This window comes from Canis lupus, chromosome 11, assembly GCF_048164855.1.
Source record: "Canis lupus baileyi chromosome 11, mCanLup2.hap1, whole genome shotgun sequence".
In the NCBI taxonomy this organism is placed as follows: Eukaryota; Metazoa; Chordata; class Mammalia; order Carnivora; family Canidae; genus Canis; species Canis lupus.
The window spans coordinates 27953615-27979039 of record NC_132848.1 but is presented as its reverse complement, the minus strand read 5'-3'; the positions used below and the strand labels follow the sequence as shown (position 1 = coordinate 27979039).

Sequence of the window (25425 nt, the reverse complement as noted above, 5' to 3'; positions counted from 1 at the left end):
CTGGGCCCGACCCCCTCCCAGCCTTCTCTGAATCATCGGGAATCTGGACTTGGGGTGCGGGCCTGCCTCTCCCTCGTCTCCCCCAGCCTGCTCCCAATACCCACCGTGCCTGGAGACCTCGGGCAGGAGGGGCCATGCTCTGTGCCCAGCCTGCTCCCCACCGGGACCCCCGGGGAGGCCTCACTGAGACTCACGTCCTGGCTTGTAGCAGGTGTCCGGCCCTGCGTCCTCCACGCCGGCATCAAGTGCTGTTTCTCCCCAGTGGCCGGGTGTCTTCGGGGCTCCCAGATCTTGAACACTGGGGTCTCACAGACCAGTGGCAGGAAAGGCGCTCCAGCCACGAGAGGCACCAGGACCCGAAGGAACCGCTGAGTCTGTCTCCCGCTCGGCAGAGCCTGGAGTTCACCGGATACTTACTGGACTCTCTCGCTCTCTTCTGCAAGCGGGGGTGGGTGAAGCATGCGGGTGGCGTTAGATGTGTGTGCTACGTGACCCCAGTTTGTGGGCAGTGAGATCCGGGTCCCCAAAGTGAAAGTCACCCTGGAACCCAGGCCCAGGTCAGCGGCTGCCACGGTTTGGAGGTCGAGGGGAACAGCGATCCGTGTGCGGTGGGTGGATTAGCTGTGGCCCACCCCACGCTGCGATCTTTATAAGAATGAAGTATGTCTCTAGGTCATCAGAAAGCAGCCGCTGTGAAGTGTGGTATAAAATCAGCAGTGATTTTGGAAGTTGTAACATGTCATGGAGGGATGCTATGCTTCTCAAAAGAAGTTTCCAGGGGCCGGTGAGGAAGGAAAAGGGAGAATTAAGAGAGAAGGAATGGGCAGAGCTTCTGGGCCCCTCCAGGAGAGAGGGGGCCCTATCTCTAGTGTGGCTCTTGTTCCATCCTGATGGTTACTCTTTCGTTCTGGATGTTTCCTGACCCCTCCTGTGCCCCAGGCCCTGTGCCAGGCTCTGGAGCCGCTGCCTCTTCTCTCTCTTCCTTCCGTGCAGGTACACACTGTGCTCAGGACACCCTGGCCAGACTGGCCTTTCTGCTCCTTAATCAGTCCAACTCGTCCCTGCCCCAGGGCCTTTGAACATGCTATCCTTGTTCTGTCCAGGATTCCTTTCATCGTTTCACCACTGGCTCCTTATCACATAGATCCCCACTCAGGTTATCTTTTTAGAGGGGCCTTTCCTGATGAATCTCAATCACTCTGTATCCTGTTTTTATTTATTCTTATTTCTTTTTTTAAAATATTTTATTTATTTACTCATGAGAGACACAGAGACAGAGAGAGGCAGAGACACAGGCAGAGGGAGAAGCATGCTCCATGCAGGAAGCCTGATGTGGGATTTGATTCTGACACTCCAGGATCACCCCTGAGCTGAAGGTGGCGCTAAACTGCTGAGTCCCCCCCGCCCCACCCCAGCCCCACCCCACCCCTCCCCCCCCGGGCTGCCCTGCTTTTTTTTCTTTCCAGCGCTTGACCACTCTCTGAAATTTTTATTTAGCTGCTTATTGCCTATGCCTCACTAACTGGAACATAAGGTCCACGAGAGACAGGAATTTTGCTTGTCTTGTTCTCCACTAGATCCTAAAAGCTATCCTAGAATAAAAGCTCCTGGCACACCGTGGGTGATCAGTAACTATTCATCGATGAATAAAGTACCGCCAGTATCTCTATGCCGGGCACTGTGTGAGGCTGAAAGGTAAGGAAAATGACAATTTACTGTGCTGCCAGACATAGTGGGTTTCATTTAATCTTCACAAGTGCCTTATTAAAAGGGAACTGATATCATTTCCACATTGCAAGCTAGAGAACAAAATCTGTAAATGTAGATAACCTGCCATAGTAGATTGTATGATTGTTGCCAATTATTTGCTGCCTTAACCTGAAAGAGTTCCTACTTCCCTGCCCCAGCCTCAGCAAGCTTGGCCAGGCGGCTTACAAGGGAAGTAACCCTTCCAGAAGTTTCAAAAATCATCATGTTTCCACCATTGTCCTCTCCCTGTGCCACAAGAGCATGTCCTGCTCCTTCAGCCTGGATCTCAGGAAGAGGATGGCTTGCATCAGCCTCGGCAGACAGGCAGCTGATGTCTAACCCGAGTGAGAAATAACCAGTGGTGGCTGTAAGCTGCTGGGAACCGGGCTTGCTTGTTACCATGGCATAACTTAGTGAGCGCTGATTGATACACTGGCTGTAAAAGTTTTGAGAAGGGAGAGCTTTCTGGGGTGGGGTGCATCTCTGGTTAGCTAGAGGAGGCCTGAAGAGGAGATGGGAGTTACTGGGCTACTGAGGGGTACTCATGCAGGCACTCTGGCCGCACACGATTTCCCCTTTCTGGGTTTATAACCACCAGGACATTAGTGTCTTATTTTCCTGTGCCCACCACGTAAGCAGGCATCTGGGAAAGTCACTTCATTTCCCCAAACCTCAATTTCTCTGTCTGTAAGAGGGAGGATGAGGAGACCATTGGGATTATTTTAAGGCTCAAACGAGCTAACGTGGGAGAGTGCCCAGCCCTCCGTGGATGTTTGTTGGCTGAGTGAGCGAATGTACAAATGAATAAACACTTGCAGTCTGGTGCCGAAGATCTGGCTTATAAAACAGTCTCTTTTGATTTGGGTTATTACAAAGCAGCCTCCTCAGGGTTGAGCATCTCTGCAAAACCCGATAAAAGTGAGCATTTCTGAACCTGTACGATCGTGGCGGTGGTGACCCTGGCGAGCGGCGGCCCTCCCAAGAGTGTCATTCTGCAGCAGGCTACGGTCTCTCCCACCTGAGGCAGGGATGGAGGAGCAGATGGCAGCCGGAGGCCCTGAAAGGCGAGAGGCATGCTCCAGTGCCCCTGTTCTCTTCTGAATGCTGCTCCTCGGGATGTGGGCTCCTAGGAACAGGGCAATTGATTTCTGTATGGCAGACACAAAGGCCCACACGACATGGGAGCCGGAGAGGTGCTGTGACAGTCCATCAATGCCAGGCGTGGTGTTCCACCTGCATCCTTTTCAAAGAAGACAGCCCACCGTCGGCCTGGTGCCCCTTGGTGAATTCTGAAAAGCCAGGCACTGAAAAATACTTCTTTTTGTCAATTAACTGAACCACAGATTCAGTTCAAGGAGCACATATGTGCTGCAGAATTGCCTCTTTAACAATGTCAGGTCAATTGAAACCCCTATGGGAAATGTGGAGATGGGCTAATATTTACTGAGCATCTACTATGTGCAAGGAGCTTGTAGACATATCTCCATTTATAGTAACTGAGTGAGGTGAGAGCTATCATGATACAGACAAAGGAACAGAGGCTCGGGAGGCTGAGCAGCAGGCCTAGGGCTAGAGCCCAGAAGGAGCAGAGCCTGGACTCAGATCAGCATTGTCTGATCCCCGGAGCTGCGTTTCCCAAGCTGCGTAGCCGCCGAATGGTTACACGGATATACGAGGGGGCTGGCTTCAGGGTCCGTTGCGACATTCTCTTGGGATGGGACTGGATTGAGCCAGGTGGGTGCCTGGGGAAGGGGCTGCTTTTATCATGTTTGTTCACATGTGGGTAGATGAGCAGTTGTTATGGGCTGAATTATATCCCCTAAACATATATGTTGGAGTCTTCACCCCCTAGGACCTCAGAATGTGACCTTATTTGGAATTAGGGTCTTTGCAGTGAAGAGTGTGTGAAAATGAGGTCAGTATGGTGGGTGTCCTCGTATAAAGGGGAAATTGGGCCACTAACAAACATGCCAGAGGGAAGACATGAGAAGAGACACAGGGAGGTGGAGGCGGAGGACTGGATGGAGGCGTCTATAAAGCTAAGGAATGCCAAGGACTGCCTGCGACCCCTCGAAGCTGGGAGAGAGGCCTGGGTGGAACAGCCTCAGAAGGAACCAGCCCTGCTGACACCCTGAGCTCAGACTTCTGGCTTCTGGAAAACCGAGAGGATACATTTCTGTTATTTTAAGCCACCAAGTTCATGGAACTTCGTTCTGGCTGCCCTGGGACGTGGTAGTGGCTTCGGCTTCCCCTTCTTGGTGGGTGATTCCACTTAGACGGGCCACCTCCTCAGCAAAACCAAAGCCCTGCTGCTGAACAGCTTGACCTTCATCACAGGGCTTTGATGACAGCCGGTGACACTGAAATTCCCCCTGGATTTCGCCCCCACCCTGAGGGAGCAGAACTGCCGGGTGGGGTGGGGGGAGGACCAACGCTCAGTCCTGAGCAGAGTGGGTGCTGGGCCCGCCAGGTCTACACAGGCTAGCCATAGGGACAGAAGAGCGAGCGCACAGAAAGGCACACGGTCACTCCCATCCCTGTCCCCCAGATTATTTTTAAAATCTTCAACATTAGGAATTTTAATTAATGAATCAATTGCTCACTAATATTCAAGCATCTCCATTTACTTAAGATTTCTACGTGGTGAAGGCGATGGGCTGAGGGCTGGTGGGTTGGGCTCATGTTCTAGTGTCAGACAGCAGAAGGGGACCGCTGTGGATCTCAGCAGATTAGTCATTGAAATTCACCCTCTTAACGACTGTCATTTAGGCGTCTAGACAAAATCAGAGTGATAGCCACCCTCTCCCCCTTCAGCTCGTCTCAGAAATGTGAGGTGTTCTGGTCATTGTGTAATATTGTTTCCAATAAACTTGGCTTTTTATTTTTATTTTTTTTAAGATTTTATTTATTTATTCATGAGAGACACACACACACACAGAGGCAGAGACACAGGCAGAGGGAGAAGCAGGCTCCATGCAGGGAGCTGGATGTGGGACTCGATCCCGGGACTCCAGGATCAAGCCCTGGGCTGAAGGCGGCACTAAACCGCTGTGCCACCTGGGCTGCCCTAAATTTGTCTTTTTAGGGGAAGAAGTGGAGATGAATGAGTCACATGAAAACACTGATTTCCATATATTAGAGCCAGTGAAATACCTTAAATACACTTAAATGACTTAAGTGAAGCCAACCTACAATATTAAGAATATAGTCTCTGCCTCTCTCTGTGTGTGACTATCATAAATAAATAAAAATTTTAAAAAAATTTAAAAAAAGGGATCCCTGGGTGGTGCAGTGGTTTGGCGCCTGCCTTTGGCCCAGGGCACGATCCTGGAGACCCGGGATCGAATCCCACATCGGGCTCCCGGTACATGGAGCCTGCTTCTCCCTCTGCCTGTGTCTCTGCCTCTGTGTGTGTGTGTGTGTGTGTGTGACTATCATAAATAAATAAAAATTAAAAAAAAATTTAAGAATATAGAAGATGGTTTTAGGAGCAGAGACTCCACACTGGGTTTTGGGCAGCCGGTTAGAATCCCGAAGCTTCCCTGTGTTTTAGGAAAGAGGTCGAAGGCTGGTAGCTAGCAGGAGAGGATGCATCTGGCATCAGAAACCTGGGGGAGGGGTGCCGGGGGCTCAGTCGTTTGAGCATCTGCCTTTGGCTCAGGTCATGATCCCAAAGTCTGGGGATCAAGTCTCAAATTGGGTGCCCTGCTCAGCAGGGGGGCTGCTTCTCCCTCTGCCCCTCCCCATGCTGGTGCGCACCCTCTCTCTCTTTTTCTCTCTCTCTTACAAATAAAATCTTTGGAAAAAAAAAAGAAAGAAAGAAAGAAAGAAAGAAAGAAAGAAAGAAAGAAAGAAAGAAAGAAAGAAAGAAAAAGAAAGAAAGGAAGAAAAGGAAGAAAGAAAGAAAAGAAGGAAGGAAGGAAGGAAGAAGAAAGAAAGAAAGAAGAAAGAAAGAAAGAAAGAAAGAAAGAAAGAAAGAAGAAAGAAAGAAAGAAAGAAAGAAAGAAAGAAAGAAAGAAAGAAAGAAAGAAAGAAAGAAAGAAAGAAAGAAAGAAAGAAAGAAAGAAAGAAAGAAAGAAAGAAAGAAAGAAGCAAGCCTGGGGGAGGGGTCCCAGCCCTGCTGCCCTGAGCGTGTGGCCCTGCGCGCTGACTGGCCTCCCCGAGCCCCCTCCCCCCTCCTCGCTCCCCGCGGCACACACGTGTCCCAGTGCTGGCCAACTGCAAAGCGCTCCACAAATGACAGGAAACGCGAGGCCAAGGGGACTTGAACAGACGAGCAGCGGAGACGTCAGAGGGACGAGGAAGCCCAGCGAACCTGGGTGTGGAGCGTCCCAGGCCCTTTCCAAGGGGAGACCCACGGGCCCCCGCGGCAGGAGCGAGAGCCTCCGAAGCCGCCCGCCCTTAGCGTCCCGGTTAGGGACGTTCAGAGCGCCCCCCCCCCCTTCGGAAGGACAGTGACCACCGAGAAGCCAGGCTGGACCTGGGGCGGCCGAGCTCAGGAAAGCCCGTCCTCCCCGCAGGCTCCCCTGGCCTCCGCAGGCTCCTGTTTCTTGGGGGGTGCCCACGGGGATTTGATGGGCGCAAGTGAGCTCGAGCATCTTCTGTAAGGGGCCCCTGCCTCATGATGGAGGAGGTTTGGGCTTCAGGTTTCCTGACCGCCCCTCTTTCGGGACCCTGCCCTGTGTCGCGGCTCCCAGGGCGGGACAGTGTGGCGGCTGGTGGCCGCCTGCAGCCCCGCGGGGCGCCCCCCCACCCAGCGGGCAGCTAGGCCCCCCTTCCTGCAGCCCTCCCCACCCTACTCCTGCGGCCTCACTCTCATCGGCGCCTCAGTTCTGTGCCATTCACCTGACTCCAGAAGCTCTCAGCCGGCCTGCCGCTGTCTACGCGGGGCCTGGGGCGCCCTGCTCTTGCTCCCGCAGCCCCCAGCTGGCTGCGCCCCGGGGCTATGTGCACCGACAAGGTTTTCCTCCGCAGAGTTTGTGCTTTTCAAGCTGTGTATTTATTCTCACATTTGGCTTCATCTAGTGTGTTACTGTTTCTGGTTCAGTCCTTTCTCTGGTTTCTCTGGTTTTTGTTGTTGTTGTTGTCGATTTTTGGAGAAATGGGCATGGGGGACACAAGTGGAACAGGACCTGTTTAGGATTAACCAAAGCCAGCTCCTCTGGGGGTGGTGGGACCCTTGCACCACGATGTGGAAGAAAAGCAAATACCCCGTCATTAGTGCCAGGGGTGATGAAACTAATCACTAAGATACGCGCCCTGCCCCCACATTAAAAAAAAAGAAGTATGAACATATTACTGTTATATGTAGCAAATTCAAAACAGGTTCTTTTGTTTAGTTCTTGTTGGCTGTTTTCTGGGTTGTTCTGCGTGGTTTCCAGGCACATATTATACACTCCAGAAGCAGAGACCCATGGTAGTGAGTGGAAGTTCTCTGCTGCTGGGGTGAACCAGGGAACAGTCCCCACTTAAAACAGTGGTGTGGCTACATGACAATTCCCAGGTTTAATCAGGTAAGGAAAAGAGAAATTGGGACAGTCTCTTCATCTCCAAACTGGCTCTTAACATGTTCTAGCACCACCCCAGCCTCCAGACGTGAAAAGAAGGCAATGACCAGCTGGGGGGTGTGGGTGGAGGCAGATAGCTCTTCAGAAACAGGCAAGTCAACCAAAGGGGCTCCAGAGGGTCTGGGGTGGCAGCTTCGGCCAAGCAGTCTTGCAGGAGTGGGGTGACCAGCTGGAAAGCAGGATGTGAATGCAGAGGGCAAGTATGCCAGGCAGGGGCTCCAGCTGCCCTCGAAACTGAGCAGCTGGACCTGCCATCTTCCCACTTTCTTGTCCCAACCAGCGGTGATACCGCCCACCTGGCTACCCTCGCTTTGGATGGAGAGGCAGTGTGGCCATGTGGTGACAAACACAAATTTGACACCAAGACACACCAGGGCCTATGGTGTGGCTTGGATGCTTACTGCTACCTGTGTGACCCTGGGCAAGTTCCTTAGCTTTTGTTAGCCTCTGTTTTCTCTTATGCAACATGACAATACTAGAATCTTCCTGGTAGGGCTGTTGAGAGAACTAAAAAGTGCTTAGAACATTGTAAGCATTCAATGAATGTCAACCACTGTTAGTGTGGTGATTACATTACTATTAATAATAATAACAGATTAGAATTCTGGAGCTCATCCTTGATGTGTTGCCAACTCTAATGCCCTATTTTTAATCAATCAGCAAGTCCTAGAATGTCTACTTTCTGCATTTTGCTCCTGGTGTTCTGTGTCATAAGAATGGTGCAGTACAGCGTATAGGGGACAAGTTTTCAACTGCGGCGTAACTGAACACACAGATCATGATATTTTATAATGGAATTTTACTGTTTGAATGGCTGCGGATGCCTGAAGCCATAATTCTGCAATAATTACCATATCTTTGAGAACTTTCTGCACCATCAGTGAGAAAACAGGATTTGAAATTACCAAACAAAATCATCTTGAAAACCTAGTTTCTTCTGAGCCAATTTACTCTGTTCTAAGCCCGCCTGCTGATAAAAGGTGGCACATATATTCTGGCATAACAATAATATGCTTGGCCTCCTCAAATTACTTGTGCTGCAAGAAATAAAAATCTCTCAATTCCACATATCTAAATCCTTTTATCACATCTCAGAATCCACTCTATTAAAAATACAGTGAGACTTAGAGAAACAGTCCCCAGTATACGAGCACGTAACTGACTCACCAGGCTGCTCTCAGGGTTCACCTTTTCTTCAGAAGGAAGGTGCACAAAGAAGCCACTCCTTGCACATCCAGAGCAAACCACTGTCATGACCATCCCATTTGTGGAGAAGATGAGTCACCAAGGTCTCCAAAAAAACCCCTATAAAGTCTATTTTTTATTAGTTTGTGAATGGATTTTGGAAACCCCCAAGTTTCTAGGACATTTTGTGTCCAGTATGGTCCATTTATTTGTCATTCAGTCCTTTTCTGCTACTCAGTCGGGTAATACTACTGAACCATCACCTGCAGTGTCTCCACATGAAGGGAAACCAAGGCACTCAAATCTCTGACCCACCAGCTTTATCTGATCCTGTCTCACCTAGATCCTGCCTGCTTCCAGCTTTTGTACTTGCTCTTCCCTCAGCCTCGAAATTTCTCTACCTCAACTCCCTTTGCTTGACAAACTCCTGCTTATCCTTTAGGATTCACGTTGGGCTTCATTCTCTCCAAGAAGCATTCCCTGATTCCCCCCGCAAATCAGACCTGGTTGTCCCCTTTACCAGGCCCTCCCATACCATCCCCTGCTTCCTAAACTCCTAGGACTTACACATCACACTCTTCCCATGTCTCTACCTGTACCTCCATGAAACTGCGGCTCTGAAGACAGGACTGCCCTCATCTTGTTCACCACTGTGTCCCTAATGTCTAGCAAATTGCCCACTCATAATGAGTGCTTAATAAATATCTAAAGGATGAACACATAAGTAATTTGACAAGAGGTAAACTGTAAAATATTTTCATAACCGCCTTATAACAAGATCCTCAAGTTTCAAATAAAATACTTAATAGCATTTAATGAAGTATTTTTAATCTGAGATAATTACGAAGTCAATCAGAATATACCCGCTCTTAATTTAAGCCAAGTTTGTTCTATTCACTTAATGGAGTTGGCTAAATAGAAACTCAAATAAGTGCTTGTTAATTATACTAATTAAAAAATGGTTGAATTAAAATATATGAGCTATGTAAAACCTAGTTAAAATCTGAAGTTACTATGTGCATGTAAGGTAGTTTCTCAAAGGGATAGCTTTTGCTGCCTTAGTTATTTGTGGGATTTCTCTGAGTGAATTTCAAGATATCTGATGTGGCACCTTTTGGCAACGGGGGGGAGGAGAGGAAGGTGCTATAGCTCTGGAGTTTTGTTTCTTCTCAACTCTTAGCAATGTACAACTAAAAAAAGGAGATACTGTATCTGACTGAATCCATTTGTGGGTCTCCCAGATGTATGAAGAAAGCCAACAGAAAATGTCTTGAGATTTTATCCTTGTTTCATGCTCTATGTTATTTCATAAAGAAGTTGTCTTGCCCCCGAAGTCATTAGTGGCATTTACTTCAGTAATCCTAGAATTCGTATTTCAACTCAAGTGACTTCCTTATGTAAGATTTTCCTGAACCCCTCATCAGGTCAAATCCTACATTTCCTTTCCCAGAACCATTAGACTTTTACATTTTTTAAAAAAACAGTTTGATTAATCTATCAAATCTCTCCAGAACTCTAGAACGCAGTTCTCTGTGAGCACAGGAATACCTGGTTTTGCTCACCACAAATCCCCACGGCCCAGAACGGAGTCTTGTGTAAAACAGGTACTCAAAAAGACAAAGACCTGATAAGTAAATGGTTACAGATGCCACTTTTCTCTAAGGGCATTCATTGGGTTTAACAAATTCCAATTTTAATTTTGGTGATTTAGGAAGAGAAATCACCTCACAAAGTGGAAAGTCTAAGGAGACAGGCTCCTTTCAACAAAGTGGAACCCAATGGCTACACAAGGAGGGTGAATTAGAAATGAACCAGCCTTTATAAGGAATTTAAGTTTGAGATTAACCTGGGTATTCTAGAAAACTTCAAGCCATGATCTTCATTTACCTAACCAGTATGGTGGTGAAATAGCACCAGGCACTTGGCAGAAGCAAAAACAAATTCTTGTATTAATCATACAAATAAATTTTCAAGGGTCATGACCAGCACATAGTCAAATATAATCAGGTACACAAGGAAACATAACATCATGAGTACAAGTCAGCAGGGCCATAGATAACAAAAACAGACACACAAAAACTTTAGATGTTAGGGGGATCCCTGGGTGGCTCAGTGGTTTAGTTTAGTTTAGTTTAGCCTTTGGCCCAGAGCATGATCCTGGAGTCCGGGGATCAAGTCCTACATCGGGCTCCCTGCACGGAGCCTGCTTCTCTCTCTGCCTGTGTCTCTGCCTCTCTCTCTCTCTCTTTCTCTCTCATGAAAAAATAAATAAAATCTTAAAAAAAAACTTTAGATGTTAGAATTATTATAGTGCAAATACTTGGAAGTTAAGAAATATACTTCTACTCTTCTTCATGATAGGAATTAGAATATTTTTTTGAGCCAAAGGATGATGAAAATACCACATACCAATACTTGTGGTAAAATGGTCAAGCTACTTCAAAAAATAGCTTGGCAACTCCTCAAAAAGTTAAACATAAGAGTTACCATATGACCCAGAAATTCTACTCCTAGATATATATCCAAGAGAATGGAAAACATATGTTCACACAAATATTCATAGCAGCATTATTCATAGTAGCCAAAAAGTGCAAACAACCCAAATGTCCCTCAACTGAACAGATAAACAAAATGTGGTATATCCATACAATGCAGTATTATTCAGACATAAAAAGGAATAAGAAATCATAGGTGTTAAAACATGGTTGAACTCCCAAAGCGTTATGCTAAGTGAAAGAAATTAGACACAAAATCACATATGATTCCGTTTATATGAAATATCCAGAATAGGCAAATTCATGGAAACAGTCAATTAGGGGTTGGCAGGAGCTTGAAGGACGGGAAAACGGGGAGAGGATGCTAAGGAGTAGGGGATGTCTTTTTGTGGTGATGAAACTGTTCTAGAGTGAGATAGTAGTGATGGTTGTGTAACTCTGTGAATATACTAAAACCACTGAACTTTATACCTTAAAAAGGTAAATTTTGTAGTATGTGAATTATATCTCAATTTTATTTTTTTCAATTTTATAATTTTGTGGATTTCAATAAAGGGAAATTCATAGTCTTAAGTGCATATATTCTTGATAGCTTGCTGGTAAGAGTACTCTCTAGTTTCCTTATTATTCTTACTGGTAAGAATTCTATACTAGTTTGCTTAATGTTCTTACTAGTAAAGTTATGCTTGAAAATATCTGCAAGAAACATGGACCTATGAAGAGGTTTTTATTTTTATTTTTTAAAAGATTTTATTTATTTATTCATGAGAGAGAGAGAGAGAGAGAGAGAGAGAGAAAGGGCACAGAGACAGAGGCAGAGGGAGAAGCAGGCTCCATGCAGGGAGCCTGATGTGGGACTCAATCCCGGCACTCCGGGATCACACCCTGGGCTGAAGGCAGGTGCTAAACCGCTGAGCCACCCAGGCATTCCTGAAAAGTTTTTTAAAAGAATATTTTAAAAGATTTTTAAAAGGACCAAGCAGAATTCTAGAAATGAAAAGAGTAAGAACTGAACTAAAAATCTAATGGGAGGATTTAACCACAGATTAGACACAGCTGAAGAGAGAACTGGCTAATTGGAAGGTAGGCAGGCAAATTACCCTGATTCACATAGTAAGTATGTTGCAGTATTTAAAAACTGGCAAAAAGGTCCCATTTCCAATAGCAGAAAAATATAAAGCATGAAAGGATTAAGTCTTTGAAAAAGAAATAGAAGCCCTCTGTGGGGGTGATTATGAGTTTACTGAAGAACATTAAGAGAACATATAAATGAACATAGAGATATACCACACCCATGGATTGGAAGACTAAACATAAAATTTATAAGAGAAGACTCATATACCATGCTCCTAGATTAGATTAAATTTGTAAAAAATTTCTTTAAATTGAAGAATAAATTTAATGCACATTGGTCAAAATCTAATAGGGCTTTGAATCACTATCTTGTACACCTGAAACTAATATTACACTGCATTTTAACTAATTTAAATAAAAACTTTAAAAAAATCTAATAGGATTTGGAAAGACTTGAAAATGTGCTTTCAAATGCATATGGAAAAGGAAAGGGCCAAGAAGAGAAAAACACTCTGGGCTTCCAAACACTACACCCTATATTTATTGTTTTGTTCCTAACCTTAGTGGTAGCTCCTTCTCACCTCATTCATTGATTCCTCAAGTTCTTGATCTTCTTCTGTTAAGAATCCCCTGGGGTTCAGGCCTTCAACTTCTCTCCACTATCATACTCACTTCTTTGGCAATTTCATCCAGTCTCATAGCTTTAAATAACCACCAATTACTAACCCCCAGCCTCCATTCCAATCTCTCTCTCTCTCAGACTCAACTCTCAGATCCAATTGTTTACTTGATATCTCCTCTTCAGTTATCTAACAGATATCTGAGATTTAACCTATTTAAAACTGAATGCCTCAAAATTTTCCCTATCTGCAATCTTCCTTATTTCAGTTGACAGCAAGTTCATCTTGAATTTCAATTGCTCAATCCAAAACCTTGGGTTCAGCTGTGACTCTTCACTCTAATATATTTTATTCAGCCCATCATTTAGCAATTCTCTAAATGAATCATTTCTCATGTACCTTCACTATGTTTACCCTGGTTTGATCCACTATCAACTCTTATCTGGATGACTGCAATAGCCTTCTGATTGGCTTACCTGCCTCACCCCATGTCCCTGCATCCCTCTCTCCCCCAAAGCCAACATGATCATTTGGAACCCTAAGATCATTTTCCACCCTAAAACCTTGTCAGTTTTTATTTCATTGGGTAAAGGCCAAAATCTCTAACAATGTTCTTTTTTAGAACCTATGTCATCTGGCACTACTCCTTGCTCTTTCCTCCATGACCTTATATCTCCTACTATTTTCCCCTTTCCTAACTTCACAGCAGCCCCAGTGGCTTCCTTGCCATTCCTCAAATGTGCCAAACCTTCTCCCATGTCACAGTCTTCACATGAACATTTCCACTAGCAGTCCTCTTTAGTTCTTAACCCAGTTCACACAGTGAAAATCAGTTTGGGTTTGGGAGTGCACCCAGTATTAGAATATTTTTGAAATGTCCCATATTTCTTCAAAATAATCAGGAATTATTTTAGCTTTTAGTTGGTAATTGTCAAAACTGAGTGATGGGTCATGGAGTCTTTTGAATTGTCCTTTAAAATTAATATAAAACAAAATAAAAGCATCTCTGGTGATTTTAATGTGTAGTAGGATTGAGAAGTACTGGTCTGTGACCCCCAAACTAGATCATTTTCCCAGAGATATAATAAAATCGAGACATTTCTACTTGAATTTCTGTCTTAATGAATTAAAAAGATACATATAAGATGAAAAATACCAAATTTATTTCCCAAATAAAAGAAAAAAGTATCCATTTGAATTCACTTTGCAATATACATTAACAATAAAAACTCCTGTTCCATGTCCCACTTGTCTCAACCCCCAACCAATGGCGGCAGCCACAAGAAGGGAAAGATTGCTGGCTGGCTCTTGGTTTTCAGAATCTGAAACTTGGCACAAGAGCAGTGGAAACATCTACCCCAGGCTATGAAGGGCTTCTTATTGCCCTGCTTGTCCAAACGCTCTAGAATAGCCATTTGCAATTGAAGGTCTTACCACAACTTCCACTAATGTTTAATATATTTTAAGGTAAAGTCCAGAGCATAGAAGAATGCAATTCTCTTCAGTTGCAAAGGAACATTAGTTCATATCTAAATGTGATAAGATTATCAAAGGTCGTTAAAAAATAAACCACCCAAATGAGTTTATTGGTTTGAAAGATATTTGTTAATAAGCCTGACAGGAAAAAATCAAACCACCACCCTGTTTTTGCCATCATAATGAGAATCTACAGAAGGTTAATTTAGTCTTTGGGAAGTGGAACCACATTGAGTTCTACCAAAAATGGCTACTGGGCTTCTTAGATGTGATCTAAGCTCCCCGCAGAAGACTGAGGAAGCTATGATTTGCTTAGTGACTGACTATTCCCACTCATGCTCATCAGATGGCTATTGATGACATGAAGTTCTCGTATCACCATGCTCAGATCTTCGTGTAGTTTGACTATGGCATTTTTCATCTCCCCCAGGATAACTTTAATGGAACTGTTGGCTTCAGGTTCCTTCAGCAGGCCTTCGGTTGTCTGAAAACTTGGACAGGACATAGAGGTGAAGTGGTCTACATTTAGGGTGGAAAACTCTTCCCAATTACTGCCCGAAGCAGGACTTGTCTGCTTCTTGGCAGACTCAGAGTTATTTGGAAGACATTCCAGTAAATTGAGATTGTCAACTTCCTCTTCATCAGAAGACACTAGTCCCCTAGGAGCTAAGGGGTAATGAGCCCTGGCTATCTTATCTTCATCTTTAAATAAAGCAGAAGAAGACTGTGGATGGGACAGAGTCCAGAAGGAAGGTCCAGCCAAAATCGGGGGTAAGAGATGAATAGACTTCTCTGGAGAGGCTGAATTAGGAGGGGACACAGATAACATAGAAAAGGAGGATGTTCCTTCAGAGATGGTTGAAACTAAAAGGTATAAAGGGGGAGAGAAAGATTATGTAACATACAAGAGAGAGCCATAGCTAAAATATTTTTACAATGTAAAATCCCACTAGCAAAACCTCAATGTTAACATACTATTTGTAATTTTATAGGTTAAATATTCATAATAAGCCTAAAGACACCTGAAAGCAGGAAGTGGAGAAAAATCTAAAGATGTATTATATACCGATACTGCCATGGAAATGAAACTAACATAGAAGTATCAATATTCACCTTGACTCTGAACCGTGCCCAACATATTTTTACACTGCACTTACCAGAGAGAGCAGAAAAGTAAAGTATTACACCCTATTCTACTGGCTGGTGGCATTTTAAGTTGGCATTTAAAGTAGAAAGTGTGAGAAAGCTGTAACTTAGATTTCTTCATCTTTTTTTTCTTCTACAGAGAATATTATGGCAAAATGAACAACCAACTATACGTACCCAAAAGCTGTGAAACAAACTTTTTTCTTTAACTGCTCAAATACAGTTGAGACTGAACTCCAACCTTCCAGAGATCTGGAACATTTGGGTATACATATAGAATTTTTTTTTCACCAAGAAACAATAAGTAAAATAAAAAGCCTTCAAACCTGTTCTCCGTAAAATTAAAAATTTGATAACATTTTAACTCCATTTCAGGCAAAATCATACTAAATCTCTTCTTTTGTACTTCATTCTAAATCATTATTTCCCAGCTCATGTTCTGAGGAATACTGTGTTCCTTAAGATGTAAAAAGATGTCTTGTGACAGGATATTAAAGTCAGATAAGACTGGGCAATTGCATATCGTGCCTCTCTTTAGGAGATTAACAATGAACATTAGCACACTGAAAGTTCTGAGAAATCTATAGTAATTTATTCAAGTGGTTTCCAAACTTTCTTTGACACAGAACTGTTTCTTGTCTCAGAATATCTATTTACACTCGTGTGTGTCTTGGGTGGTATGAATTGGCAAAATCTGGTTCTAACATCTTTGCAGCTAACTCTAGACTTGTTACTTTAAAATAAAAAAAGAAAGCTTCAGGCATCAAACAGGGAAATTAATGCTGACCTGTCAACACACATGACTTATATATATTATTTGCTTTACATCTGCATGTCCCTTTAAACCAAATTGAACCTCCTATAAAAAACATGGCTGGGGCAGGCGGCTTCTATTTTCTGCTTCAAAGCTCTCTGAGGCCCATCTCCAGCTTTTAGGAAAAATTCCAATCACAAGACATTTTGGGGGTGAAATGAGTATTCTCAGCCGATGCAGCAGCAGGACACGAGGAGGAAAACAGGAATTTCATCAGCACATGGTCAAGACAAGAACGCACAGCAGAATCTAGGTCAGCCTTATCCTGATGTCTGTCCAGGGCCTGCTGGTGATGGGTATGCTAATGATGAGAGCCTCAACACATGTGTGTCCTGGGTCACACACCCACTGTGCTCTGGGTCACAGCTGTCACCTGACATGGCCCTGCACCATCCTCCTGTCGGATCTCCTGTTGTCTATATCTTTGGTCTTTATCTTTCTTGGTGTACCCCCTTTTGGGGTAGCACATCTCTGGAAGTTCACTGAAAAAGGATAACATGGTTATGTTAGTCATGTGTATGTGATGTGATTAAGATAACCTGGTTAACTTTAACCTGGTTTAACTTCATACTAGGGGTTCTCAAAATGTGGTCCCCGAACATGCAGCAGCAGCAGCAGCAGCACTTGGGAATTTGTCACAAATGAAGTTCTTGGGCCCCATCCCTCAAAACTACGTCAGAGACTGGGGTTGTGCCCTAGAGGGAAAATAAGTTTTAGCAAGGCTCCTGGTGTTTCTGAGGCATGCCAAAGTCTGAGAATCACTGTTTTCTCCTCGAGGTCCACCTTTCTTTCGCTTTGTAGCTACAACTGCTGACTAACTGGCTTATCATTGTTTACAGTTTTGGAGCTTCGATTCACAGACTTTTGCTCATAAAAAGCCACTTCATCTCTAATTGCTGCACACCAATTTACTTTTGTTTCCAAACACACCACAGCTGTACCAGACACTTCAAGCTGCACTCCAGGGTGCCTCTCCTGCCCGTTAGTTAGCCTGCTCCGGCTCCACTCACCACCGGAAGGTATTTGACTACCTTGTTAACATTCATCCTCTTCATACAGTGTAGCCATCAGAGCTGAAATGCAGCAAATACGCAGCAAGAAACGGAGGCATTGAAAAATCTCCCCATGTGATAGATGCCTGCCAATTAGTGCACTTGCTTAAAGACAAAATGATCCCAAATGCTGACGGTCGTCTCTAACTTTTTAAATTCAGGAAAAACATCAGACCAGTTAATTATTATATTGTAACTTTAAAATCAAAAAGCGTTTAGAAGAACTGCATTGCAAAAATATAACGACAAATACATTTCTAGGAATATTTTTAGACTCTCTTCAGCTATAGCTGTCAGTGTAAATTTTTCTGTTAGCAGCGGGTCCTTGGTCAACTTAACACTTCAAACTGTTCCCTGTAACACAGAGAAACTTCGTGTTCTTTGTCCAATTCTTCCCTCTCGTTGTCCCTGATGTATAATGACTGTCAAGGTCACTGTGCACATGAACTAAAATATTTTGATTTTGTTCTGTGATGTAAGAAGTAACATTTTACATAAATATCCACAGTAAAATTTTTCATAATACCTAAAAAGTGGAAACAACTCAAATATCCATCAACTGATGAATGGATACATAAAATGAGTTCATCTATACAGTGGAATATTACTCAGCCATAAGAAAGAGTGAAGTACTGATTCATGCAACTTGGATGAACTTTAAAAACACTGTGCCAGACACAAATGGCATATATTGTATGATTCCGTAACATTAAATGTTTAGGGGAGGCAAATCCAAGAGAAAGCAGATTCCTGGTTAGAAGGAAGTGCTAGGGGGAGGGAGGAATGGGGAGTGACTGCTAATGGATGCAGGACTTTTTGGGATGATGAAAATGTTCTGGGATTAGTGCTGATGACTGCACATCTCTAAAAATATACTAAAACCCACTCAATTGTATGCGTTAATAGGGTACATTTTCTGGTACCATGAATCAGATCTCAATTTTTAAAAATGTAATATTTGGAAATTCATTTTAGTATCATTATTATAAATAAGCTACATGAAAGAAACAGATTTAGGAATAACATAGGATTAGAGAGAAATGCTAATGAGTTTGCCCCTCATCGGAATACTAAACTGTTATTGGGACAGCTGGATTACTGGATTAATGATGACTTTTCTCACTTACCTATGAACTATAAATTTGGTTCACTGAATTTAAAAAATCAAATCAGTGTGTCTTTTTGTCTGCAAGAAGGGAGGCAGGAGCTGTACAGCTGCAGCCGTGTCTGGAGGCAGAACAACTGAGTGCTGCCCTGACTTCCCTGACTGGTATGGTTAGATTCCCTTCCACCCTCCACTCTGCATGCTGCTTCTGAACCGACCTGACCAGGAGCTCAGGGCTGGCTAAGACTGTGCAGAGCTGTTTATTACCATTTTCCCCATTTCTTTTTGGGGAAATGTTCATTATCCTGGCTCTGAAAATTTTACAGACAAAAAGTTAAAGGGTTTGTGTGTGTGTGTGTGTGTGTGTGTGTGTTTGGTTTCTTTCCTTAGCAAAGATGAGCTGAAAAACAGCTCTACAGAACAACCACTACTGAAATCCAGAATACAAAAATGGAATCAATGAGCTATAAACAAAGGATGGAGCCAGTGAGAATGCTCACCACTATCCCAGCATGAGAATGTATAGGTTTTTTTCCTCCCCCCAAAATTAGAAAGTAAGTCCAGAGTCGTCTAACACGCTTACTCAAACTGTGGATCATGAATATAATGTTATATCTGGCTTCTGCGCACCTACTCTTTTTTTTCTTTTCAGTGTGCGTGACAAACGATCTAATGACTTAAAGGAATAGTTTGATCTACAGATAAATAACTTAAAATTTAAATGGAAGAGGAGTGAGAATGGGCTGGTCTAGGAACAGGGTTATTTAGTATCAAAAGGTCAAAGGAGGTCGCTGCAGCAAATCTGTCATTTGATGAAAATATTAGAATGAAAATACTAACGTGCCACCTTGGCCAGACCCCTGGTGGCTGAGATCTGCTACAATGTGAGTGCACAAGTTTTTTTTTTTTTTTTTAAAGATTTTACTTATTTATTCATGAGAGACACAGAAAGAGAGGCAGAGACATAGGCAGAGGGAGAAGCAGGCTCCCTGCAGGGAGCCCGATTCAGGACTCTATCCCAGGACTCCTGGTTCACAACCTGAGCCAAAGGCAGATGCTCAACCACTGAGCCACCCAGGCATCCCAGAGTGCAAGTCTTTTTAAATTTACCCAGCTCATTATCTCCAAAGAGTTTATACCACCAACTGGCCCAGAGCCTTCATATACACAAATACTTCTTAAAACAATAAAAGATAAAAAACAGAAAATAGACACTGACTTTTCTAGCCTCCATCACGCAGCGCCCATGGAGACTAGCCTTAAATCCTACCTCATCATTTCCTGAATTTCTCAACCAGGAGTCACCTTCAGCTGTTCCTCTGAGCCCTCCCTAGGACATGTCATCACGCAGAACCGCCCTACTCTGAAGTCTTGCTTTCCAAGGTTACTTTCCCACTTGATTACTTCTAGACCTCTCACTCCTTTTAATCCATCTGCACTTTGGACTCATTGAGACAGTAGATCCAATGATCCTTTTATTTTTTCTCACCTCATCAATGCCCACCTGACTCTCCTTTCTTGTCTAGTCTAGGATCCCATTATCCCTCACTGCAACCACTTTCTTGCTCCATTCCCCCCGTCACCCCCCCCAACCATGTTTTCTGCCCTGTTGTTAATTCCTTTATATATATATATATATATATATATATATATATATATATATATATAAAGATTTTACTTATTTATTTGATAGAGTGCACATGAGAGCGAGCAAGCACAAGCAGGGGGAGTGTCAGAGGCAGAGGGAGAGAAGCAGACTCCCCACTGAGCAGGGAGCCCATGTGGGCTGGATCCAGGACCTTGATATGATGACCTGAGCTGAAGTCAGCTGCTTAACCACCCAGGCACCCCTGTTATTCATTCCTAATCCAGGAATCAGCAAACATCTCCTGTAAGGGACCAGATTGTAAATAGTTTAGGCTTTCTGGGACATACAGTCTCTACTGCAACTACTCAGCTCTGCTGTTGTAGCACAAAACCAAACAAAGATTATGTGTACAACAATTACTCTGGTTGTGTTCCAATAAAACTTTATTTACAAAAACAGGGAGTGGCCTCCTTTGACCCCAAAGCTATGGTTTGCCAGTTCCTGTCCTAACCCTATTTAAGTTCAAATATCTGCCTTTTTCCTTCCTACCCCCAGGCTGCTCAGCACTATTGGAGAAAAGGATCCTGCAAATCAGAATCCCTACAAATTACGGCTCCTTCATCGAACCAGTGTCTTATCGGCTCTTTCTTCCATTTTCTGAAGTGGCTATTCTAAATCTTACCAGTCCTTTCACCACACTTACAGCACTCCAAACCCCTCAGTCTGGGTGGGTGACCTCGGACAATAAGATATAGAGGCCATGATATAATGAGTGGCACAGGAAAGCTCAATACGTCTTAATTATTAAGAGCCACCAAACCCTTCCCTCACATCTGATACATCCTTTTCCCTCCTTCCCTGCAGGCCCTGAGGATGAGGTGAGTGTATTTCTGTTCTGGATTCTAGCCCATCTCAGGGTTACCCCCCACCTTGTCCCACCGGGTTTCTTTCCAGGCAACAGCCCCTGCCAGGCTCCCTGCCCCAGCCTCTGCATCAGTCCTCCACATTCCCTGACCTCAGTGATTTTTCTAAACCACATTTAAAAAGCTGCTCACCTGGCCTAACACCCTTAGTGATGTGCATTCTTTTCAAAATAAAGTCTAACCTCTCACACACATCTCCTCCTCATCTGTCCTGGCATAATTTTCCAGTGCTTTCTTCTGTTATTTCCTCATATTTCATTCCTGCTTTACTAGGCTGCTTTTAATTCACTTATTATATATTGGGTACCTATTACGTACAAGACACTGTGATTGGTGCTGGGGATACAATAATAAACAGGCAGACACGGTTCCTTCCCTGAGGAAGGGGACATTCTACTTGGGGGGTGGAGGGGACATTAAATAATTCAATGCATGTGTAATTATACTGAATTAGGATGATAATACATGCTAGAAGGATAATTATATGTGCTTAGACAACATATAGTGGAAGGGGGATCTGAGATCATTGAGGGGGTCAGGAAATCTTACAGAAGTGATGTTTGAGCTGATGACCCCTGAAGGAGAAGTAGGAGAGAACTGGGGAAAGGGTGGATCAGAAGTGTTCTAGTGGAGGGAACAACAGTACAAAGGTGGTGAAAGCAATTTGCTTTACTTGACAAATGGAAAGAACACCAGGCTGCTGGGAGAGGCAGAAGCTAGCCATCGCAGGGCACGGAAGCCTATTTGATCTTTAGGAACACTCCAGAAGTCTGGGGCTTCCGTGGGGAAATATCAGGCTCACATCCTCTGGCTGCTGAACTGGAGCTCCCTAGAAACCCTTCGGTTAGTACAATCACAACTGCGCACTATTCCTCAGCCTGGAAGGCCCTTTCTGGAAGCACCGGAGTTTCCTCATTCCTGAGAATAATAAGCAAGGAACTCCTGGGTACTTTGGGGAAATAACCAGAGTGGGTCTGGAGGGTTAGCAGGGGGCTGCAGGCCTAGAACTGTAAAAGTGGAATCAAACATAGAGGCACTGGAGTAATAGCAAACTTTTCTGTGGTACTTGCTGGGTACCGGATTACTCAGATCTGCTTCATGTTTGTGAATTCATGGAGCCCCTCCATGTGTGTGGCAATGCCATCCCTGTGTCCACTCCACAGATGAAGATACTGATGCCTGGAGGCACGCCACCAGTGGCTAGGCTGCGATTATGAACCCAGGCAGTGTGACTCCAGAACCTGGGCTGCTAACAACTACACAATTCAGCCATTCTTTGTGCTCTGCTTCAATATATACTACATCTCCATGTCTTAAAACCCAAAATACAGTAGGAAAATTTTGCCATAAAACATCATATTGCATTTAAAAATCATAATAATAATAAAGTATACAGCATTTTATATTTACCTGCATATTTATTTATAATTTCCAGTGCTCATTTTTTCCCCCTACTGAATACACTGGGGTCTTCCCCTCCATGTATAGTTTAACAGTCAGTCAAGGATTCAGGTCGAGTTTATAAACAGAATGTGGGGTGGGGTTCACCCCTTCTGAGTTTCCCTCCCTGTTGATTTCTTGAATAACTGTCCAGCACCTCTGCCAGTGAGGCTCTCTTTGATACCTCAGGCCATGACTGAGTAGTACTCTCAGGGGCTTAATGTTGGCTACTGTATGTTTCAGCTCTGAAACTTTCATTTCATTCTTTCTTTATAGATGTTAGTATCTGATGAAATTCTCCATCTTTCCCTCTGTGCTCTTGATCATATTTATCACAGCTATTTTAAAGTATCTTGTAATGTCAGTTATCTAGCTTATTTGAGGGTCTGTTTCCATTATCTGTTTTTCTACTGTATTTTAAATGCCAAAAATTTTGCATGAAAAGTGATAGGAGCTCTTAAGAAAGGATTTTGTTGTCTTCTAGAAGACAGATGGGCTATAAAGCAATGACTTTGCTCTAGATGGAGCTGGATTTCAGCATCTATGAGGGCTGTTCTGGTTCTGCTCTGCCCTTAACCCAGGCTGTAGTTCTGATGCTTTGGGTGTGGCCTGTGGAGGAACCAGCTGAGAACATGGAGTACTGACCAGAGCCACACAACTTGGCAGATCCTGAACTCCTGTCTCCTAGCACCCTGAGATTATCAGAATCTCTGTGTAGCATGCTGGCCCCTTCGAAGCTGCTTCCCATTTAGTTTCTCGGCATCTTTAGCAGGAGGCAGATGTTTCAGTAAGAAATTACACAAAGAGGGATCCCTGGGTGGCGCAACGGTTTAGCGCCTGCCTTTGGCCCAGGGCGTGATCCTGGAGACCCGGGATCGAATCCCACGTCGGGCTCCCAGTGCATGAAGCCTGCTTCTCCCTCTGCCTGTGTCTCTGCCTCTCTCTCTCTGTGACTATCATAAATAAATAAAAAAATAAAATAAAATAAAAATAAAAAAAAAGAAATTACACAAAGATTTTTGGGCTTTCTCCTCTGTGAGTTCCTCTCCTCTGGAATATTGGCCCCTGGAGTCCCTGCTCACTGGGAAGCCCCAAATTCCAATCCTGTCTCCCAAGCTCAGTGAGACAGTGGAGAGTCCAGGCCTGTGATTTTTCCCTCAGTTTTAGTCATCCTGCTCTACTAACAGGCAAAAGGTCCATGCTGGGAAAACAGGTGAATGTTGAACCAACTGAAAGTAAACTAGTTTCCTACTTTATTCACATCACTTGACACCAAATGTGTGGGTTTCACACACAAGGATTTCTCTGATTCTCTGTGGACATCAACTGAGTGTCCTATAATTTAATTCAATTCTGACACTACCCAGAGTTAGTGCAGCTCCCAGAGATTAAGGGCTCAATCCCTTAATCTCAAGACTACCTACCACTTTAGATTCCAATCAAAAGTCTAGGCCTCCCGTATTTCTGACCTGCCAGCTATAAATTGAGGGATCCCATGATCCCCTCCTTGGGTTTGATAAATCACTACAATGGCTCATGGAACTCAGGAATGCGCTTTACTTACCGTTACTGGTTTATTGTAAAGGATGTAAGTCAGGAAGAGCCAAATGGAAAAGATGCACAGGGCAAGGTAGGGGAAAGGGCCCAGAGCTTCTAAGCCTTCTCTGGGTATGCCACTCTCCCAGAAACTTCATGTGTTCACCAACGTGGAAGCTCTCTAAACTCCACTGCCTAGGGCTTTTTATGAAGGTTCCATTACAGACATTATTGATCAAATCATTGGTCAAGAGTGATTAACTCAACATCCCTATAGATCAAGGGGTGGGACTGAAGTTCTAAACCTCTAATGACCTGATTGGTTACTCTGGCAACCAGCTCCCAACCTCCAACGGTCACCCTAGAATAAACAGGCATGCAAGAAAGGGGCTTATGACAAATAACAAAAAGACACTTTTCTCACCCCTGTCACTCAGGAAATTCCAAGGATTTTAGGACCTCTGGGCCAGGAATCAGGGATGAAGACCAAATATATATTTCTTATTATATTACAGTATCACAGTCCTTTTCCTAGGATCTTGACCTCATTATGTGTTTTCTATCTTGGTTGTTTTACAGGACTTCAAGCCAGCTTTTAATAGTTTTCCAGCTTTAACCAGTTTTGGTGGGAGGGTTAGATAATACTATCTACTTCATTATAGAAGCAAAAATCTTCCTTGCTAACTGGCTTTTGAGACACTTCCAGCTGATGTTTATAACTAAGTGTGCTTGGTACACAGGCAGTAGCCAAAACCTATTTTCAATTATCCTTCTGTGGTATTTGTGAAAGAAATGAAGTCAGAGTAACAACTTCCCAGGCAACAGCTACACATATAAACCATCACAGTCACGGTGACCAGTACTGAGTGGTTTCCACATTGGTAGTCTCTGCAGGACAGTTTATTTGGTAACAAAACTAAGAATCAGTTTATTTTTAGGCTATTTAATCCCCTGAAGTCCTGGGAAAGGCAGCAAGGAGAATCTATCATTCACTGACCTAACTAACACAGAAGTAACTTTCTTTAGCCTCAATGCGCTGGCTTCTATTGTTTTACATATATGATGGTACTTTTGACCTGAGTTTGAGGCAGTTTAAAATATTTATAATAAAACATTGTATTTATATAAGTTAGTAAGCATTATTATACAAAAAACCAGTAAAACTACATCCATCTGAAAAATTAATGAGCAGGTGCGCTGGGTGGCTGAATCAGTTAAGTGTCTGCCTTTGGCTCAGGTCATGATCCCACAGTCCTGGGATGAAGTCCCACATTGGGCTCCCTGCTTAGTGGGGAGCTGCTTGCTTCCCATTCAATTCTCCCTCCCCCTCTGCACCCCCCATGATGGTGCTCTCTCTAACAGATAAAAAATCTTAAAAAAAAAAAACTGCATGAGCAAATTATTCTTCTATTAATTAGGTTTAAAGAGGAAAGAATAGGGGATCCCTGGGTGGTGCAGCGGTTTGGCGTGGGCCTTTGGCCCAGGGCACGATCCTGGAGACCCAGGATCGAATCCCACGTCGGGCTCCCAGTGCATGGAGCCTGCTACTCCCTCTGCCTATGTCTCTGCCCGCCCCCTCTCTCTCTCTCTGTGACTATCATAAATAAATAAAAATTAAAAAAAAGAGGAAAGAATAATTATACAATGCAGGATTT

General features: G+C 43.8%; 1 protein-coding gene and 1 long non-coding RNA gene across 4 annotated transcripts in view; one reads left to right on the top strand and one right to left on the bottom strand.

Moving 5' to 3' along the window:
* Positions 1–13755: 13755 nt before the first annotated feature.
* Positions 13756–15642, top strand: LOC140642802 (uncharacterized). The gene is made up of 2 exons (XR_012039200.1): positions 13756–15339; positions 15452–15642. It is a non-coding gene; the product is annotated as an uncharacterized lncRNA (long non-coding RNA).
* ENTHD1 (ENTH domain containing 1) overlaps positions 13832–25425 on the bottom strand; it is a 106342-nt gene continuing 94748 nt past the window's right edge. For all 3 annotated transcript variants that reach the window (XM_072843882.1, XM_072843881.1, XM_072843883.1), the window contains one exon: positions 13832–15030. In XM_072843882.1, coding sequence (XP_072699983.1) covers positions 14468–15030 — 563 coding nt within the window. In that variant the 3' untranslated portion in view covers positions 13832–14467. The remainder of the gene's footprint in view (positions 15031–25425) is intronic.